Below are 22,627 nucleotides of genomic sequence, written 5' to 3' on the forward strand. Positions count from 1 at the left end.
AAAAGATTTAGGAAGGATAATGCTATAAAGAAACACTAGCAAATTATCAATATATTACAGTTCGACTATTAAAAAAATTAGCAATGCAAAATTTTAAAAGGAATTAATAAGGTAAAGTAAATTAATTACCCAAAACAATTATTTTCCAGGATTGCACCAACATTGTCAATACAACTTATAAACAATCAGTTGAGATTTTTAAACTTTCATCAAATTCTACAAAAACATAAATTAAAATGTTAGATTAAACATATGTAAATAAATGATATTATAAAATAACTACATTTAAATTTGTAAAAGAAATTACCTGACTCAATCATCTTAGAATTTTCAATATAATCCATGAAGTTTCTGATGTTGATTGGAATTGATGCTAAACTCAACCAATTCTGATAACAAACCAGTGCTTGCACTGTCGATGGAGATAAATAGCTTCGGATCTAAAATACGACCCTAGTACTGAAAGCTGCTTCAGAAACAACTGTAGATATCGGAATAGCTAACACGTGTTGTGCCACCTTAGAAAAAATCTTGTATTTTGTAGTATTACACCTCTACTAACCTAAAATATCTAATATCATTTATACTAGTTCCAATACTATGAACAACCTCAACATTCTCATTAACATTTATGTAATGCTCAAACAACCTTAGCAAAGTATTTTTAACCTTAATTGTAAAATTTGCAGCCTTTTCAACATCATACAATCTTCCAAAACAAAATCTTATATACTTCAATTTGAAACAGCCACATACAATAAAAAGTTTTTGTGTATCTTGACCCCCCAGTATTTTTTATACTTTGCCATCATATTCTTGGTCATTTTACATACATAAACATCTTCACTTCTACAAAGTTGAGATATGCTTGTGTGCATGGAAATCAATTCATGGAAGAAAGAATTAGATGTCACATACAACGAGCCAGAAAATTTCAATGTAACCGTGTAAAATAGTTTCAAGAACTTGATAAAAGATCTAGCCTTTTCCCAATCTTCTAAAGCAGGAGGACCTAAGTTTTTTTATTTTCCTTTTGAATCAACCTCAAAGTAACTCAAATACCTAGAATCAGTTTCTTTTAACCTCATAAAAACTACATCAAATTTATCAGCCATATCTAGCATCATATATATAGAGTTCCATCTAGTTGCAACATCCAAGGAAATATATTTCTTACTCTCAATTTTCAACCTCTCTACACATTGGTTAAAAATAAGTTGTCTAAAAAGAGAAGATCTAACAACCCTTACTGTATTCCTAATCTTAACAACTGAATCATCAATATCTTTCAATTCCACACATACAATAAGATTAACAATATGTGTACAACATTTAACATGCATGAAGTCATTTGACAATATATTAGTTGCCTAATTACTTATTACTCTCTTTAAATATTTTATTGTCAAATTATTTGAACTTACATTGTCAACTGTAATTGTTAAAATGTTATCAATTCCCCATTCTATAAACAACTCTCAATTGCTTGGCTAATTATTTCACCTTTATGATTAGAAACTTGACAAAAGTTTAGAATTCTTTTATTCAAGTTTCAACCTTCATCAATCCAATAGGCAATTAAACACATATAATTAATAATTTGGATTGATGTCCAAGTATCAGTTGTTAAACATATACGTTGATCCTTAAGAGCTTTCTTTAATTTTTCCTTCTCAACTACATAAATTTTCAAACAATCTCTCCAAATCATCAAACGAGAAGGAGCATCAAATCTAGGTTGCATTACTTGACAAAATGATTTAAATCCTTGGTTTTAAACAAAGTTAAAAGGTAGCTCATCAAGTATAATCATTTTTCCTAGAGCTTTCCTATACTCTTCATAACTATAACCCATTGCTTTAATAGTCACCAAATTTTCCTCTCCATTGTTACCCTCCTTTATTATAGGCCTAGGTTCTAAGACTAAAGTTTTTTGTTTCCAGTCAATCACAAAAGGAAATTTTTTGCATACACCTAGATGACTTCATATGTTACTAGTCCCATTAAGAATAGTATGACATGCATAGTCTTTTTCACAATACATACATGCAACCTTAAGAGCCTTAACATTACCATATATTTTTTTAAAGTGATCCTAAATTTGAGATGTTTTTCTTTTATTAGATCTAGAAGCTGGATTACCTTCACTTTTAGTGTTGCTATTTGTACTAGAAGTAGCAACTGGAACTGGAATAGGCAGAGAATTGGGTTCCAAACTTGAAGGATTTGATTCAATCAGTGTAGGATCCTCCCAATTATCCATCTGAAATTAAAAAAACAATAACATGAATCAACATCTGACTACAATTGACTAATTGAGAATCAAACAAAAATATTATAATAGACTAGGCAAAAAATAGATTGACAATCAAGCAGAAATATTGTAATGGACTAGGAAAAAAACAGATTGAATATCAATTCATTGTAGAAATACTGTAACCAGATTGAATAAAGCTATGAACACTGTTCAAATCCATTTTGATCAAACAGATTCACCCGAGAACCATAAAAAAACAGAACGAACAGTTACCCCTCAAGGGTTACTAGAAATATGAAGCAAATATATGACCAGAATGAACTCAAACACTTGTAAATATCTTTATAACCAGAAAAAATCAGCAAAACTAACAGTGTTTCTTCTCCACAAGATTAAGAACAACAATGTGGAGGTTTAAGTAGTATAGGCATGAAAAAACAGATTCACCCAACGACCATGAAAAAATAGATTGAACTTATTATTAAAGCTAACATAACACTCGAAAACCATAATTGATAATACAGATCAAAGAAATGTTGTAATAGGCCCACTGACTACAATTGACTAATTGAGAATCAAACAAAAATACTATAGCAAGCAGAATTCAATAACAACATAAATCAACAGAAAGGAGAGAGGGCGAGGAAAGGGGGGCGAACCTGAAGAAAGATGCAAAAACCCTAGCTATTGAGTAAATGGAAAGGGGGGCGAACCTAAAGATAGAGAAATGAGAAGCAGAGGTCAGAGAAGCATCAAAGTTTGAAACAAAAAGTTGAACTTATAAGTACACGAAGATAAACTTTACCTTGCTGCCTTTTCTCTAATGGAGGAGCCCTTTCTTTCTGCTGCAAGTGAAGAGAGAAGCGAAGGGGTTTTGTTCGACTACAAGTAGACTAAATGGATGTGGAGATATAGGTTGTTGACTTATTATTCGGCTAGAGAAGAGACAGATGTAGGGGGCAAAATGCAGGGAGGATGAAGATTGAAGGGAAAGAGTCAAGATGCAGGGGCAGGGGGCAACACAGATGCATAAGAGAGAAGATGGAGGATGAAAATTAAAGGGCGGCGACTTCAGAATGTCAATTAGGGTTAAACTTAGTGGTTCACTATTTACTATGTTATTTATACTACCGGTTCGGTTCACCGGTTTAAGTGGTCAAGCCGAAATCGAACTGAATCGGCAAGATTTTATGGTTTTAAAAACTGTTTTAATCGGTTTTCTATCTCGATTCAGTTTTCTCGGTTAATTTTTTATTGGTTCTCTTGGTTTTTTTGGTTAATTGGTTTTTTCGAACACCCTTAGCCAAGTGTGGAGAGAAGAAATAAAGGGTGAGAAAAGAAAAGAGTGTAAGAAAATTTGGAAAACACTTTAATTTCTTTGCAAAATGTGATGAAATCAAACATGCTTTATTTTCTAAAATGCCCATGACTTTACTTATGTATAAGAAGATATATTTAAACTATGATGACTTGAAATCTTGTGTTTCTAAATCTCTTTTACAAGAATTTTGTGATATCTTTCAAAGTGAAAATCCAAGTGGATTCCTATCGATTAGGGGAATTGAGCATCAAATTAATTTTGTTGCATGAGCATCCATACCTAATTGACTAGCTTATAGAAGTAACCCAAAAGAGACTAAGGAACTCTAAAAACAAGTGGATGGGTTAATATCTAAAGGGTACATTAAAGAAAGTATAAACCCAAGTGCAATTCCAATACTTCTAGTATAAAGAAAGATAATACTTGGCGTATGTGTGTTGATTGTATAGCAATCAATAATATCACTATAGAGTATCAACATCGTACCTATAGATTAGATGATTTGTATAGTTTTATCATATTTTCTAAAATTAATTTAAAAAATGGTTATAATCAAATTAGGATGAGAGAAGGTGATGAATGAAAAACTGCTTTTAAAACTAAATATGGTTTATATGAGTGGTTAGTGATGCCATTTAGACTTACTAATACACCCAGTACTTTTATGATATTAATGAATCATGTTTTGCATGTTTTTATTGGTACGTTTGTGTAGCATATTTTGATGATATCTTGATCTATAGTAAGGGATTATATGAGCATATAGGACATTTGAGATATATTCTTATCGTACTTAGAAATGAGTCTTTGTATAATAATCTAAAAAAATATGACTTTTGCATGGATAAAATTGTGTTTTTTGGATATATTGTTTATGCAAATGGCATATAAATGGATGAATCTAAGATTAAGGCTATACAAGAATAACCTACACCTAAAAACACGAGTGATGAAAGATTTGCATGCTATGGTACAACAACACATAGAGAAGGAGTAATATGCATACAAAACCAATAACAAAAGGAAAATGGTATGATTTGAACTAGAATATTAGATTTGAGTATATATTCGAATACACCATTATTATAGTTTCGGTGTATTAAAACATATTGTTTATTATGTTAAGATCAATTATTAATTTTAAGTATGGAATAGATAGATTTTTAATTTGCGAATTCAATTAAAATTATGCTAGGGTTCAATTAATTTATCTCTATTTTTTTGTGCTAAGAACAATACGCAGGAAAGGTCAATCTTACTGCATTTTGTTTGGTGCTCCAAATACCTATGTTCATGGAACAAGAGGAATTTGAGCTACATGGGTGGCGTTTCTGCAACAAGGAATTAATGAAGATACAAATTCTGTAACACCAGAGTTGTTGATGTTAGGGCAACAACGCTAATGCTTTCATTTTTTTTTTGTTTTTTATTAATATGTATGTTTAAGTGAGCTTGTATATATTTTAATTAATTTCATGAGCTTTAAAATTAATGATCATATAAATCTCTAGTAATCATCATATTAACAATTATCACGCTGAAACATGAAATCACACATAATAAGCAATCTCGCTTATAAATATGTTTAGCAGTATGGTAACGGTTGTTTTTTAAATAATTTTTTGTGTTGAAATATATGTTCAATGATATTTTTTTATTTTTTTAAAATTATTTTTAACATCGGCATATCAAAAACGATCCAAAACATACAAATTCTATTAAATTTAAAAAAAAAAAAAACAAAAATTTTGAAACGCTTCCGACTCATCTTCTTCTTGTTCAATAAAGTCACTGCTACAAAATTGATCTGTGTTTTCTGCACAAAGTAAAGTTTAGGCACTGCGGGCGGCTTTGGAAATAGCAAGCTGTACAAGGATTTGTCATCGTGGGGACTGAAATGGGTCTGCCCCTGCCAACTCTACCTTGCAGGGAATACATTTATTGTTTAGCAAACGACACGGCGTCTGATTTGGGCTCTAAAGAAACTATCTAAAGCCGCCGACGTGTCAATTCATATATTATTTAACCAAACCAAAAAGAAAAAGGAAAAAAACACAGACCCTAAAAAGTAAACCTTCCCCTCTCTTCTCCCCCTCCCTGTGCAAATCAAATCAAAATCCTTGAGCGACTCATAAACCATTGAATTCAAAAACCCTAAAATTTGTAGACTTCGAATTAATGGTTTCTCTAACCTGACCACCTAAAAAAACATTCCTAGAGAAAGTATGGGTCGACCCGAACCCAGCGTCTTGTTCTCGCAAACTTTCGTTCATCCTCAACTGGATGAGTACGTCGACGAGGTAACTGACTAACCAATCCATCCTCTTCTTCACCGTATTACCTTCATTCCATGCTCTTCTCTTCTTAGGATGCATATTTTGAATTAATTTGTGTGCAGGTATTGTTCGCTGAACCAATTGTGATTACTGCGTGTGAGTTTCTTGAACAGAATGCTTCTTCTGCGTCACAAGCAGTGTCGCTACTGGGGTATGCCATCCATTCATGTCCTCATTCGCCCCCTTCAATTTCACTATAAAATTACAATCTTCAGTATAGTATTGATATTGTGCCTATGCTTAGTGCAGTTGGTTTTTGACCTTTTTTTATATTAATTATTAAGATTAGTAGCAATAATGCATGTTGGGTTTTGTAATTCGAATCTCATTTGCCAATGTTATAAGTTGAAATCTGTAAGGATTGTCATTTTTGGTGAAATTAGTTAATTTATAAAGTAGAAAGAGTTTGCTGAAATTTGTTTACAAATCATGGTAGTCACGGTGTCGTCATCATCTGATGCTACGACTACCTTCACAAGTGCAATATAAAACTGTGCTTCATGCAATTACACGGAAGGGTAGAAATTGTTTTTGTACTTTCTTTAGGTGGTGCCCTTTTTTGTTTAAAATTTTCCAATTTCCATCTTGGGATTCTTTAAGAATATATCCTGTATGTATTGTATCCTGCAAAAAAAGTTGTCATCCTTAGTTTTGTGTACTGAATTTTGCTTAGAGATATGCCATATTGGTGCATGGCTCGAATTAGTCAGAAGCTTAAAATGGAACATATCATATAATCTCTCTTAATCATATCCTAAAGTGTAGTTGTATCATGCAGGGCTACGTCACCTCCGTCATTTGCTTTGGAGGTGTTTGTTAAGTGTGAGGGGGAGACAAGATTTAGACGACTCTGCCAGCCATTCCTCTATTCCCATTCGTCATCACATGTGCTAGAAGTTGAGGTGGTTAGCTTTTGATTTTCACTGCTTATTCACCCATTTTTTTGATTGCCCAATTATAGTGTGCTTTACATTCATTCAACTTTTTTGTTATTATCATTTCTTCTTAATCATGCCTTTCCCCCTCTTTTTTTTTTTTTTTTCCTGCACTTCTTTCTTTAACTTTCAATAGGGAAGCTATGATTAAGCTTAAGTTTCCCCGCATGTATTTACTGCAGGCTGTTGTAACTAACCATCTGGTTGTGAGGGGCAGCTATCGCAGTCTAAGTTTGGTCATATATGGGAACACAGCAGAGGATCTGGGGCAGTTCAACATTGAATTTGATGATAGCTCTTTAACTAATCTTGTTAGTTCTGCTGAGGGAAAGCTCGAGGATCTCCCCTTGGCATTACATTCAACTAGTCGTACTGTTGAGGATTCTCTATCCTCTCTGAATGTATTATCTTTACCTGTTGCCGCATCACATATATCTGCTGCGGTTAAGCAATTTTTGCAGCTGATTTTGAAGTTGCTGGAGCTCCCGAACCTTAGTGATTCTGTGCATAGAGTTCTTAGTACTGTAGTGAAAGCTGTTTGTTCCTTTGTCACCCGTGATTTGTGTTGTGAAACAGTAAATCAGAAGCACATTAAAATGTGTGGATCCAAAAACATTGAAGAGTTTCACCATGTTATCAATGAGGCTAGAAATGAGCTTCTCCAAGTGCTTGGACAAGTCTTAGGAGATGAATCAGCTGAACTTTTGGCAGACTGCACATTTCTTGAGTCGGAGGCTGACTTGGCTACTTCTAAACAGCTGGTGGACATGTTAAGCCAGTATTTATCTTTTGAAAGGAACTCCACAAATGTTGGAGCTTGCCAGCTTTCACAGGTGACTGTGCTACTGCTTGCTTAATAAATTCTTCTAAAGAATCTGTTTATTGAATCTAATTCAAAAAATCATAAAATCATATACTCTCTCTCTCTCTCTCTCTCTCAGTCTGCTTGCATGCAGAAACACATGAGGCATCTTTCTATCTCCTTATCATTTTGCTAAATCTTGTCCATTTGTGATCTTGTGTCTTGATCATCAGAACAAGAGTGTCATTCTGGGTCTGAGCTTGGCTCTTTTATTGTGCTCTGGTAGAGAAAGCTGCTTTCACTTCGTCAATAGTGGGGGAATGGAGCAGCTTGCACATATTTTCTCTAATGAGGTGCAGAATTCTTCCGCCATAATTTTACTATCACTTGGAGTTGTTGAGCAGGCAACAAGGCATCCAATTGGCTGTGAAGGATTTTTAGGTTGGTGGCCTCGTGAAGATGAAAATATCCCATCTGGTACTAGCAAAGGTTATAGTCAATTGTTGAAGTTGTTCCTACAAAGACCTCAGCATGATGTTGCTTCTCTTGCAACCTATGTCCTTCATCGGTTACGATTTTATGAAGTTGTTTCTAGATATGAGGTATTCTACCAGTGTGTTTAAGTGGCTCAGGATGTTCCCTAAATTACAATGGTGCTAACTTGTGGTAATTTCATTCTCTTCCAGCTTTCTGTTCTTTCTGCTCTAGGGGGACTTTCTGCACTTGGAAGAGTTACAAGTGTTACGTCAGCAATGCTTAACAGTGCTAAATCTCAACTTAAGATGCTCTTGGTCAGTTCTAAATTTTCAATTGCATTTGTTTTGGCAGCATGCCAAACCATAATTCTTAGTTCTTATTTAGTGACAAGTGTTATGCAGAAATTGATAAATTTGCGTGGTCCAATTGAAGATCCTTCTATAGCAGCCTCTGCAAGTAGGTCATTGATCATTGGTCAAACAGAAGGATTATTGTCATATAAAGCAACCAGTAACTTGGTTGGTTCATCACATTGCTGCTTTTCAAACTGGGATATTGATTCCCATTTGCTGGCACTTCTCAAGGTATGCTACTTTCAGGCAGGCATAGATACAAGTTCTTGTTCTCATGTGTGACTTTTCAATTTATCGATGATGTTTCTTTTAAAGTAAATATTGCTTTTGCTTATTTCAAGTGATGAAGTCTTATAAACTTTATATCATTCACAAAGAGGTTTTGTTCCATCATATGTTATTTTGGGGAGTGATAGCTTACATGCTGATGAACATGAAACGCTATCATACACTATTATACTGAACTCATGTTTGCTTTCATTGCTGGGCTGAGCTATTCCTGAATATTTTTCATTTGTGACATTTCTTAGTGAAATCAAAATCACTGACTAGATTTAGGTTCTGTTAGTGAAATCAAAATAAATTTATGACTTTCTTAGTGAAATCAAAATCACTTTTTCCAATTCATTTAAGTTGTTCTTAAACTTTTGACTCAAAGAAAGTCATAAATTTATTTGCTTAGAAATAACTGTTGACTTAAACAAAAACGTTGTTACTAATTGAACCCAAACTTTGCTTTAATTGAAAGTTAAAATTTTTATATTTTAACTTATGGATTCTAACTAAACTACTTTCCTTATTCAAAAAAGTTACTTTGTGTCATATTTTAAATTTTCATGTAATTCAACTCATTTCTGCACAAGTTATGTAGAAAAATAACTTCTGATTTAAATCAGAAGTTATTTTTCTACATAACTTGTGCAGAAATGAGTTGAATTACATGAAAATTTGCTAAATCAAAAGTTATTTTTCATAAGTCATACCAAATGAACTCTTAATATACTCATTTATGCATTGTGTGTGATGAGTTATTGGTCTTCAACTGTATTATAATTAGAATCATCACTTTTATAGACATGAGCACAAAGCCTCAAATGACTTATGTGGAGCAGGTAGGCGTGTTTCATTTTCCTTCCTGTATCCATTTCCATGCTTGATGGTGCCATGAGCTATTATCATGCAGCTTTCAGTTGGCAAGTGATGTTAAGCCTATGGATTTTACTTTTTGTTAGCTAAGGTTGTTAAATTGCACTTTTAACTAGGATCTGTAGTGGGTCCGCTGCTTGAATTTGATATGTTCTTGTATTATTTATCAGAGTATGATTAAGTGAACAATTAGACTTTTTAGATAAAAGAAAATTTTGATTAATTGGCTAAATCTAGATACTAAAGCATTATAACAAATAAGTCATCCTCTGAAATATGGAAACAAAAAACATGTCATAAAAGAGAAGCCAATCTTGGTGGGTATTAGCTAAGGAACCTGAAGCATGGGACCTCCAAGAAGAAAGGAAAACTATCCTATCACTCTACAATTGGCTTGAAGGGTATTGGTTTTAAAAATTCTAGCATTTCTTTCCTACCAGGTACATCATAGGAAGACAAACGGTACAAAACTACAATCTTTCCTCCTTATGAAACCCACAAAAGAGATTATAATGAAATCCACCACCATAGATGAACAATCTGAACAGCATGTCCCTCGCAAATGGGTGATGTAAAAATGGTCACAGTGAGACTCATCATGACAAATAACACAATTTTGCGATTTTAAGGCTCTAGTAATATTTCCTTACAATTCAAGTTTACCCTCGAATTACTCAGTATGAATTTTTTTTTTTTCAAATCAATCAAAATGAAAATCGAGAGTAGTCAGATTAAGGAAATTTTGTGGTTAATATCAGTTTTTGATTTTTCTGGGTTCATATTAATATGATAAAGAAAGGATTAATTGCTTCTTGATCGAATAAATTGAATTGAAAAACTTCAAGCTCATTATCTTAGTCAATCCAGACAAAAATGTTTAGTGGGAACTTTATTTTTGTTATTATAGATTCACCAATGTTCTAACTCTACTCTGACAATATAAATTTTTTTAAAGTCACCCTTCTAGTCCTAAAAGTTCTATTGTTACACTTGGGGATTAAATAGCCTACTTTTTGAATTTGGTTTTCAAGTTTCTTCTATGTTCTTAACTGTTTTTGTGTGACATGATAATATACATGGAGACTTGAGAGGAGAAAATCAGAGAAAAAGCAAGAAAAGATAAAAAAAAATAAATAAAAAGTCAGCTTTTTATTAGTTATTTACTTTGTAAAATGGAAAAACTGAAACTTATTAGCACCACAGGGATAAATTTGGGAAATTTTAAACTGTGGGCGTAGCAGTGGAACTCTGATGAATCTATAAGAGCAAGAATGTGGTTTACTCAAATTTCTACTAGATATGAAATGTTTTGAAACTAAGTTCTGCATAAAGATGTAGGAGCTATATAATTGCAGAATGTGGGATATTTCATATCATCATTCTTTGAATATGGGAAACAGTTTGTCCCTTTCACAGTAAGATTTATAATATAAAATACTTAAAACAAGCAAGCCAGGCTTTTTAATAGTTGGTCATAGAGCCAGGGAGATATATAACAGAAATAGAGGGAATGTGAGGTGGAAGAGAGAATGGAAATGAAATGTCCTAAAACCTGATAAAGACAGGTTAATGTTTTTTTATCAACCATTCTGTTGTACTCTTCTATCACTAATCTTATTGAAGTTTAATCTGTTCAAATTGGTCATTAACTTTATGAGGCTCAATATAAGAAGCAATTTAGAAATGCCAGAAAACATGTTTTAATGTGTGATTTCATGCTTTAATATGTTTTGACACCAAATAAAATATGTTTTTATGCTAGTTGATACATGCAGCCCACTCAAGCCATAAGAACAAATTATTTTACACAATGTACTTTCTTTTACCAACAATGTTGTTAGCTAGATGATATATATTGTAGAGATTTTTATATCCTAGATGGGCTGCAGAATTTCTTAGAAACCACTTTTTGTGCTAGCAGTTACGTCAGGTTCATGAGCTCTTGTAGTAGTGCTGTTTTTGTTGGCTTGTAAGATGCTTTAAGCTTCAAATTACCAGCTGTTTCATCATATTCAAAATGTCTTCTTGGAAGCAGGAGAGAGGCTTTCTTCCTTTGTCAGCTGCACTGTTGTCTTCCCCCATATTGCGTTCAGAAGCTGTAGATGCCATGGATACGTTTGTTGATATCGCATCAACTATTGGGGCCATACTTCTTTCACTTCTTATGTGTCGCTCAGGTTTAATTCTTGAAGTCCAATTTACCTTTTTCACAGGAAGTGAGATTGGTTTAATAAATATTGGTTTCTTTTCCAGGTTTAATTTTTCTCTTAAATTACCCCGAGCTTTGCACTACACTAATTGATGCTTTAAGGGGTGTGGGTGGTATGAATAGGGAAGAATGTGTTCCTCTACGTTATGCATCTGTTTTATTGTCCAAGGGTTTCGTTTGCAGTCCACATGAAGTTGGAGTGATTATTGAGACGCATTTGAGAGTGGTTAGTTCCCTTACTTGAGTTCATGGTTTCTGTTTCATCTGGATTTAAGTTTCATTTGAACCCCACATCCAAGTATTTAATTTATCTAGATTTTCTCTTTCTTGCAGGTTAATGCTATTGATCGTTTGCTAATATCAACTCCACATCCTGAAGAGTTTCTATGGGTATTGTGGGAGCTTTGTGGCCTTTCCAGGTGGAACTGCATGGCTTTTTTAGCTTAGAAAACTTTTATCTTCAAATACACTGTTCATGGTTTTGATACATTATTGTTTGTGATGTACAGGTCAGATTGTGGGCGCCAGGCTTTGTTGGTTCTGGGATATTTTCCTGAGGTATGATAACTATGTGATGTGAACTTGCCTTGCAGCAAGTAGTTCCAATTCCATTTAAATTGCAGAGACACTAAATCAGAAGTGTTAAGGCAGCATGCATGCATGATTTAAATGTTGGAGATGCAATACTATCAAGTGATGTTGAAATTTAACTCCTTCATTCCATGAAATGTCATAGGTTGAATCCTTATATATAAAAAATTTTGTGCGATAACTTTAGTTTAGTGAATAGATGTCTTAGTTTTTCCTTAGACTAATATTCAAATTTGTTTTTTGGTTAGGCCATTTCAATCTTGATTGAAGCCTTACATTCTGTCAAGGAGTCAGAGCCAGTTGCTAGTGGTAGTCCAGAACTCTTACATTTAATTTTAAATTGTTGGGGGTTTTACTTGTTTACCTGTATAACGGGCATGGATTGGTTGGGATTTTGTGTCTGCAGGAGCTTCTCCAATAAATCTTGCGATTTTTCACTCGGCTGCAGAGATTTTTGAAGTCATTGTCACTGATTCAACTGCATCTTCCCTTGATTCTTGGATTGGACATGCTATGGAACTTCATAAAGCATTACATTCTTCTTCCCCTGGTTCCAATCGGAAAGATACTCCAACTAGACTGTTGGAGTGGTTTGATGCTGGTGTAGTTTATCATAAAAACGGGGCTATTGGTCTTTTACGGTATTCTGCTGTGTTGGCTTCTGGTGGAGATGCCCATTTAACCTCCACCAACATTTTGGTGGCTGATTTGACAGATGTTGAGCAAGTTGTTGGAGATGCATTGGGTGGTTCGGACATAAATGTTATGGATAATCTTGGAAAGTTGATCTCTGATAAGTCTTTCGAGGATAATCCTCTTCGTGACTCATCCATAACACAGATGACAACAGCCATTCGGATACTGGCCTTTGTGTCAGAAAACTCAGTATGTAACTGTACTTTTCATCCATAATACTATGATGAATTTGTGAGTTATCTCATTGCAGTTCTTTTGTTAGACTGTTGCTGCTGCTCTGTATGATGAAGGTGCTCTCATAGTTATTTATGCAATTCTGATCAAGTGCAGCTTGATGCTTGAAAGGTCATCAAACAGTTATGGTTAGTTACTAAATTTGTTTTCAGTATGTTTATTATATGAGCGAAATATGTATGCAAGAGTTTATAAAAATGATTTTGTATGATCTGGGTATTTTGTGGCTTCTTTATGATGCCTTGCTTTAGCTTTTAGGAGAACTATTTTTTATTAGTATGTTTGGAGGATGCATTATCCACCTTTTCTTCCTGCTGTTATAGTCTCTCTCTTAGTTTCTTAGAAGAAATTTCTTGTTTTATCTTAAAACCAATTAAAAGCTTATAAAAGGGAATATAACTGGTTTAATCTTCTGTTCAATTTTTTTTCTATTGCTAGTGATTAGCCTCTATTTTATATATGAGACATGAACTCCATGTTGCCTTGAACAGATTACCTTGTTGATGAGGGTACAGAACGCAATTCTACATCTGATTTGCTATTGGAACGTAATCGTGAGCAGAGCTTGGTTGATCTTTTGGTACCTTCTCTGGTATTGCTGATCAATCTTTTGCAGAAATTACAAGTGAGTTGCTTTTTGTGATGACTCTCTTGATAGATCTCTTACTTTTCCACCTTGATCTTCTTTGAAAGGAAATTTTATTTGAAGTAGACATGCAGATGAATGACGATGAACACTTATTTAGGGTACGAATCTATTTGTGAAATTATGAACTGGGTTAACTTGAGATGAGTCTAACTGAATGGCACAGCAACCTTGAGCTACATTCTTGGCAGAAGTCTAGGTGTTTGCTTGGTGTGTTGGTTTATATTATGATATAATACAGCTTTGCCCTTGCTAATTCTTTGCCTGGACATAATGCGATTGAAAAATATCGGGCCCTAGGAGCAGCTAAGGGGCATGTAGGTTTATGCATTTTTCTAGAACACTTTTTACTGATCACAAAGAGACGCAAAAGAGTGCAAATTGTTCTGTGACAGTATATTACTATGTAAGGAGTGTCTAATTCAAAATCTGTGTTTTGTAGTAGTTTTTTTTTTTGTTCACTTTGTTTTTAGTTAATTTTGTTTAAGTTGAATGACTTTTCAAGTCTTTGCTCATGGAGTTGATTTTCTGTCATGTTCATAGGAAGCTAAAGAGCAGCACAGGAATACAAAACTAATGAATGCCCTTTTGCGACTGCACAGAGAAGTTAGGTAACTTGACATTTTCTCATGTTTATAGTTGTGCTTCCATTGTCTGCATATTTCAACTGAATCATGGTGCTCGCAGTCCAAAGCTAGCTGCAAGTGCTGCAGACTTATCATCCCCCTATCCTGATTCTGCACTTGGTTTTGGAGCTGTCTGCCATCTTGTTGTATCAGCACTTACTTGTTGGCCCTTATATGGCTGGACTCCTGGCCTTTTCCACTCTCTTCTTGCAAATGTTCAAGCTACTTCACTGTTGGCCTTGGGTCCAAAGGAAACCTGCAGTTTGCTGTGTCTTCTGGTAAGAAAGTTATCATTATACACCACTTCACCTAATCAATTTTTTGATGTTAAACAATTCCATGATTGGGCCTAATGTTCAAGGGCTTGCTTGAGTTGTGGATCAGTCACATATCTCCAGTTTACTTCTCTGCTCTGCTAGGTGTGAACAGTTGCACATTTGGGTCATGTATGTTGACTTCTGTCCAAGTACTTGTATTTGGTTCAGATTACGCTTATATTTTTCCATCTTAAAGTCAATGATTAGTGCTGTGTTTTCGACACTATTTACTTGTGAGTTGTCATGGATCTCTAATTGCATTGTTTGAATGATGAGAAATAATTCTATTTAGTGATCATTTTGAAGTGAATTATTTTCCAAGTAGTGTCCATTTTTATGCAAGTGTTTGACTAGTTTTTCCATCAAATTTTATTGCAAGAATGATTTATTTCCTGAAGAAGGTGTCTGGCTTTGGAAAAATGGAATGCCCATGTTAAGTGCGCTAAGAAAATTGGCTGTTGGGACATTATTGGGGCCACAGAAGGAGAAACAGGTTGACTGGTATCTGGAGACTTCACACCGTGAGAAACTGCTTAACCAACTGACACCACATCTCGATAAAATTGCACAGATTATCGAACATTATGCTATATCTGTATGTATTTCTTCTTAGTGTACCTCTGAAGTAACAATTTCCATTTTTGAATAAAAACAAGTGCCTCTATGTGCGACTTCAAGTTACGTTTTAATTTATTTTGGAATTTGTTTTGAGCAGGCATTGGTGGTCATTCAAGACATGCTTCGGGTTTTCATAATTCGAATTGCTTGCCAAAAGATTGAGTATGCTTCTTTGCTTCTGCAGCCCATTTTATGCTGCATCCGCAATCATCTTTCTGACTTGACTTCTCCATCAGAGATTGATGCTTACAAGGTTCTTGTGTCTGCAACTCCCAAATTTTTATTTTTCACTTGTATCTTTTATTTATTTCTGTTCTCTCTTTCAGGTTTACAGATATCTTGATTTTCTTGCGAGCATATTGGAACATCCATGTGCAAAGGTTTGTTACTTACGTGGTTTACCAATTAGTTTTTGGCATCTGCTTTTAATCCTCCCTCCCTTACCCCTTCCTCTCTCTCTCTCTCTCTCTCACACACACACACACACACACACACACACACACCCACCCCCACACGCGCACGCGCACGCACACACAGACAAACACATATATGTAAACCTCATATCAGCAACTTGTTTCACTCACTGATTTTTGTTGTTATTAGGAACTGTTATTGGAGGAAGGCATCGCTGAGATGCTAACACAAGTGCTGGAAAGGTGTTTAGTTGCTATCAGTTCAGATGGAAAACAGATCTCAGATAGTAAAATTTCAGCCAAGTCTGGGTTTACTTTGATCAGTTGGTGCTGTCCCGTGTTCAAGTCCTTCTCACTTCTCTTTGTTCCTCGAACACCTTTACCATACCCCGTGAGACATGATTTGTGAGTAAACATAAGATAATATTTATGTGCATTCTCTGTTCCGCCTCCCCCCCTGACATGATGGGATTTGACATTATGTTTACTAAACTTGTTGGTGGTGTATTAGGCACAGTTCTGCAAGTTTAAGTGCTAAAGACTATTCATTGATTCTACCATATCTGCTTAAGTTCTGCCAGGTAACTCTTTGTTCCTTTCTATACATTGAGGAAGTGCTAACATACAAACTATTTGTGTCAATTGGTTGGTCGTCTTCTTTGCTAAGGAAGATGTATTTCTGATATTTATGTTGCGAGTGTCTGAGAACTTGAAAAAACTTTAAGGATGTGTAAGACTGAGAATCTTTGGAGCTTGTGGTTTGGAAAGGGAAATGGTTAGATTCTTGCTCTTAGTTATTTTGGATCACCTTGAAGTTTCTGGTCCTGAAAGATTTTGAGAGGAACTTGTGTCTTGCTTCATTTGAGTCGACCAATAACTGGGAATGCCCTCAATTTTCAGGTCTTACCAGTTGGAAAAGAGTTGCTTTCTTGCCTTGCATTCTTTAAAGATTTAGGTTCCTGCAATGAAGGTCAAAGTGCTTGTGTGACGACTTTGCATCACATCAACACCAGCATTGAGGAACATGAATCTGGAAAAGGACAGGAAAGGAACGGGGATTATATTTTGGATGACATCGAATGGAGAAAGCATCCTCCTTTGCTTTCTTGCTGGATTAGGTTGTTGGAATCAGTGGATTCAAAAGATGACGCCTCAATTTGTGCACTTGAGGCTGTTACTACATTATCTATTGGTGCTTTGTGCTTTTGCGTGGATAGTAAATGGTGAGTCAGCTCGTTTTTTTTTGTCCATGAATTGGAGTATAATTTTAATGGTTGGCTAGGATTATTGAGTAATATGCTATTGTTTTAGTAGTTTATGAAGTGTATTTATGTTGGAAAACCCTATAATCTGCATATGCTTGTAGTATATATTTTGGATGCTTGAATTTGGCCATAATTTGCAAGTGGTATTCATTGATATATGGTTTTACTAGTGTCATCTAATACACTGACCTTGTCCACATTTTCTTTTTGGTAGTAGTTTGAACTTCACTGATGTGGTTGAGTTTGGGAGCCCAATCAAGAAAAATGGTGCTTGGTTTTTTAGTTTCTGGCTGATTTTGTGACAATTTGACAAGCTTGATTCACAATTTTCCTTGGCCTTTCTAATCAAGCAGTTACCAAGCTGAACTCATTTAAGCAATGAATAATCTTAGAAGCATTAAGAGAGCCTGTTTTGAGTTTTTTTGGTCTGACAGCCATAGTGCATTGTCACCATTTGTGATGATTGCATGAGATATGAAACTCCTCTGATATAAGAGAAATTAAATGTACTGAACAAATGAGGATAGTTATAGGTAGGATGGAGAACACTCAACGATTAAACAACAAATAGACTGTTTGTCTATGTTTGGTATCAATAACTGGTTTTTATTTAATGAAAAGTATATTCTGAACATATATCATACAATAAACAATTATTTCTATGAATGTCAAATAAGATCCATAACATTGTTAGCAGCTCTGTGTTTATATTATTTTTATACATGTTTGCAGACAACTATTTCAATTTTTTGTGCAAGGTTTATTATGGCATTTGAATAATTTATGTATGTTATAGGCAGTGTTGTCAAAAGACACTTGGGTGTTTGCCTAAGCACTACAGGAGAGGCGAGGCCATAACACCTTTATTAGCCTCAGGCGATGAAGCGCTATTGCTCGCCTGCCTATTTGCTGGATTTTTCTTTTTAACTGATTTATGTTTTGACCTATTTGTCCATTTTTTTAATCTACCACAAAAACAATTTAGGGGTATTTTTTGTAAAAAACAAAGATTAGGGTACAAAAAAAATAAAAAAAATTTCTTTCTTCTTTTTGTTATCTGCTGTCTTTTTGTTTCATTCTCACTTAATTTCTTTCTTCTTCACTCTTTCTCTCCCTCTCTCCCTCTCACCCCGTGTTATCCCTTCTTTGTCACTCTCTTCACATGTCCATTTTAATGGTGTTATGTTGCTGAAATTTCTAACTTTTTTATTGTTCTTGCTGTGTTTTTTAAACTTCAGTTGATATCGTGTACTTACTTTCATGGTTTGTACAAAAATTAAAAAAATTAGTTAGTACTTAGAATATGCTACTTTACAATATTTTATATTTTCTTTTGATTTTCTAATGAGAAATATAACTTTATATGAATATGTTATGGTATTTTATATATATTTTAAAGTTAATATTATACATTTATTTTCTTTAATTTATAGCATATCGCCTTGGTTCATTTGGCTAGTGCCTAGTGCCTCGGGCACTTTACAGGCTTGGCCCCTTTTAGTGCCTATTGCCTTTGACAACACTGGTTATAGGCTTCATTGATAACTTTCGGATCCTGGTTATCAATAAAACCATTTCAAATTTTGTGCTAGGTCTGTTTTGGCAATTTAGGGATTTTTTTTTCTTGTCTCTAGGTTGCTGTTCATGGTTTTGAATAATTTATTATGATATAGGATTCATCATCAACTTTTGTTCCTGTAATGATATATGCCAAGTCATTTATCCATTAAGCTGATAGTTTCTTATTCTTCTCTTAGTAATTTGAATTTGAATGGGGTGGCTGCGATAAAAAAACTTTTCGGTATCCATGATGATATGGATGGGACAGATAGCTCTCCAGAGAACATAGGTTTCATAATGGAAATGATTACACTTCTGAGTTCAAAGTTAAATGATGATGACTATCTAGCTACAGATATGAGGGAAAGTTTGTATCAAGTAAGTTGATTAAAATGTTTGTCTTTAAATTATTTCTCTTTTATCATCATTGGTTTTGTGGAAGCTGACTGGGTGTCATCAATTTACAGGCTTCAGATTCTGCGAAGTCATTGTTGCTATTGTTGCAGAAGCCCACTGGTTCAGTTACAATAGATGACATTATGAGCAGTGAAGGCATTCAATCTCTACCATCAAATGAGCTTCTGGTTCATTCAAGAATAAATCAGATGGGAGATGGCACTGCTGAAAAGTTTGATGGTTACCTTTACCTAGGAGGCCTTGGAGATAAATTTCTGTGGGAATGTCCAGAAACCTTACCTGATAGATTGTCGCAGAATCCTTCTATGAAAAGGAAATTATCAGCATTGGATGGTTCTGGTAAGCGTGTCAAGGGAGAAACTTCAGTGGCTGAAGCTACTGGACAAAATGCATTTTCACGGGGAATGGGTTCATCAACTGCTCCTTCTGGTCCAACTCGCAGGGACACCTTTAGGCAGCGCAAACCAAATACCAGTAGGCCTCCATCCATGCACGTTGACGACTATGTTGCTAGAGAAAGAAGTGTTGATGGTGTTAGCAATTCAAATGTTATAGCAGTCCAGCGAGTGGGATCTACAGGTGGAAGACCTCCATCAATTCATGTGGATGAATTTATGGCCAGGCAAAGAGAACGCCAGAATCCAATGGTAGCTGTTGTTGGGGAACCTTCAGCAAAGGTTAAGAATGCAACCCCTGCGAATGATGTAGATAAGGAAAAAGACAACAAGTCTAAGCAATTGAAAACTGTTCTGGATGATGATCTTCAGGGAATAGATATTGTTTTTGATGGCGAGGAGTCTGAATCTGATGACAAATTGCCTTTTCCTCAGCCTGATGATAATCTGGAGCAGCTAGCCCCTGTCATAGGCGACCAAAGTTCTCCCCACTCGATTGTTGAAGAGACTGAGAGTGATGTTAATGAAAACAATCAATTTTCTCATTCACACACACCATTAGCATCTCATGTTGATGAGAACACCCAAAGTGAATTCTCTTCAAGGATGTCTGTTTCACGACCTGAAATGCCGTTGACACGAGAACCAAGTGTTTCTTCGGATAAGAAGTTTTTTGAGCAACCTGATGATGCAAAGAATACCATTAAGACGTCTGCTGGCTTTGATTCTATTTCAGCTGCAAGTACTTCAGGTTTTCCTCATCAGATTCCAGTTGATTCAAGGATGCCTCCACAAAATTTCTATATGAAGAACAGCTTGCAGCATTCTTCAGGATCTCGAGGACTTTATGACTCTAAAATTCCTCTGAATCAGCCACCTTTGCCTCCAATGCCACCTCCAGCAATGTCATCCATGATTCCTCAGAATCATGATCCAGGTCCAACTCAGTCATCCCCCTATGTTAACTCTGGAACAGAGGTGCAGCCTCCACTTCCTGCACCCTTCCAAGTAAGATAAGATATGCTGTCGATTTAAAAGAAATTTTATCTGCTATCCTGCTGCTACCGCATGTTCTTCTGCATTTGTGTAATCATACTTTCCCCTCTTTTGCAGGTTCAGTCAGATTATCTATCTGCATTTGGTAGCAATCCTTCCATTCAGATGGCAGATTCCAAGTATTCACGTGCTTCTATCTCTTCTCCCAGTGGATCTGCTGGGCCTCACCCACCACTTCCTCCTACACCACCTCCCTTCTCATCTAGTCCATATAATTTACCTTCTTTAAATCCTTCTACTTCTCAGTCTTCAGCATATGCTGTTGGAACAAATGAGCTTCCCCAGACCTCTACTTCACCAATTGATCCGAGATTAGGAAATCTCTCCGTGTCGGGTGCTGGTTTAACTTCTTATATGCCATCTCCTCTAATGCCACCCATGGTTTTCAGTAGGCCAGCTACAATCCCTGTGACTCCTTATGGAAGCATCCCCACCCAGCAGCAAGGCGAGAGTCCAAATGTCTTGCAAAATCTCTCCATTCCTCAGCTGCAGCCTCTGCAGCCTCCGCTTCGACGTCCACCACAGCCACCTCAACATCTTTGGTCACTTGCACAATCTTCTCAGCAGCTGGAACAAGGGGGGTCTTTGCAAAGTCCTATTCAAATGCAAGGCCATCAATTACAAATGCTGCAACAACCACAACTCCCTTCTGTTCATGCTCATTATCAAGCTCAGCAGCAAGAGCTTTCTCAGTCAAGGCAGCAGCTAGTTGAGCATGCACAGCCACATGTTATACATCAGCAGGGAGATGTTTCATCCCAGCAGCAACAAGATCTTGGAATGTCGTTGCAGGAGTACTTCAAGGATCCAAAAGCTATCACGGTACCTGCATTTTACAGCCAAGGAACATAGTTTATGATTTTGAAATGTACATGCTTTATTTCACCTTAAAGTTAATTCTCTTGTTTTATGGCAGTCTTTATTGAGTAACAAGGAAGAGCTGTGCCGGCTTTTGGAGCAAAATCCAAAATTAATGCAGATGCTTCAGGTTATTATCATCAAATTTCTTCCTCATTTTTCCAGCTCTTATGTGCTAGTTCTTGTTTCTTACTGATGTTGAAACTGTGAAGTTACAATGATAATTGAAGCCTTTGTATAAACAAATTTCAGTTTTTGGGCGAGAGCTTAAAGTTAAGCTGACTATTATCAAACCAAACCAGCCATAACTGAACCAAGTCAAAACAAACCACATGATTTAAGTTTCAGGCTCTCAGCCCCTTGAAAGAGTTCTAAAACTGCCCTGCACTTGAGAGTTCTGTTACAAGATTAATCACTACCATCCATGCCAAAATAAGATCATATGATGTGTAAATCAGTGTAGCAGTTGGTGATATATAAAAAGAATCAAGACCAAACCTATGCTTTTAGAAGTAAAATCCAAACCAAGTAGTTAATTTGGGTCCAGTTTCAGTTTCCCTTGTCATCCTGAATTATCAGATGTGATGTTGAGCTATTCCTATCGTTCAATCCTTTTGGTCTTTGAGTTGGTTTTTATGAGATTTGAGGTATTGTAATGATAGTTGTCTCTTAAATTTTCATGTTTTTCTTCTTGTTTACAGGAAAGACTAGGCCAGCAATAGCATCTGTCTGTGGATTTAGATTTTGATCTCGTTAGGTTCTTCAGGGTACATTCAGCGGAGCTGTAACTGTGTGTCCATGTTGCATCACGTCCCAGCTTCCATTATCCTATTCTGCAAGAATTGTTTTTCAGCCTTGTTCGCTGAAATTTTTTGCATAAATGCTGTACAATATGATGTCATTAATTCTTGTTGTACTGTAAATTATCATTAAATTGCCTATTATCTGGTTATTTTTTTCCAAAGATGACAATATTGGCTTCCAGGTCCCCAGTTTTGGTTGTTTCCCGCTCCAAAATATGATACAATTATGCTGTAAACTGTATGAAGTTGTAGGATTAGTTGTCTTATAACTTGAAACTGTAGAGTAGATAATGCAA

At 35.4% G+C, this 22,627-nt stretch overlaps 1 protein-coding gene across 2 annotated transcripts; it reads left to right on the forward strand.

The window, feature by feature from the left end:
- Positions 1-5,617: 5,617 nt before the first annotated feature.
- LOC118050879 (protein virilizer homolog) lies at positions 5,618-22,492 on the forward strand. Of its 2 annotated transcripts, none has more exons than XM_035061350.2 (28): positions 5,618-5,878; positions 5,977-6,065; positions 6,693-6,819; positions 7,032-7,682; positions 7,885-8,253; positions 8,338-8,442; positions 8,530-8,712; positions 11,663-11,804; positions 11,881-12,062; positions 12,170-12,255; positions 12,346-12,394; positions 12,676-12,736; positions 12,834-13,312; positions 13,386-13,485; positions 13,849-13,982; positions 14,547-14,614; positions 14,691-14,907; positions 15,326-15,541; positions 15,662-15,817; positions 15,891-15,944; positions 16,168-16,382; positions 16,489-16,558; positions 16,878-17,200; positions 19,000-19,180; positions 19,270-20,622; positions 20,728-21,492; positions 21,587-21,658; positions 22,230-22,492. In XM_035061350.2, the coding sequence occupies exons 1-28, from the start codon at positions 5,804-5,806 to the stop codon at positions 22,248-22,250; spliced, it is 6,543 nt and encodes a 2,180-aa protein (XP_034917241.1). In that variant the 5' UTR covers positions 5,618-5,803; the 3' UTR covers positions 22,251-22,492. The 2 variants fall into 2 exon arrangements, with proteins under 2 accessions (XP_034917241.1, XP_034917248.1); XM_035061357.2 differs by having other exon boundaries at positions 6,693-6,816.
- The last annotated feature ends 135 nt before the right edge of the window (positions 22,493-22,627 follow it).

This window comes from Populus alba, chromosome 16 (assembly GCF_005239225.2).
Source record: "Populus alba chromosome 16, ASM523922v2, whole genome shotgun sequence".
NCBI lineage: Eukaryota > Viridiplantae > Streptophyta > Magnoliopsida > Malpighiales > Salicaceae > Populus > Populus alba.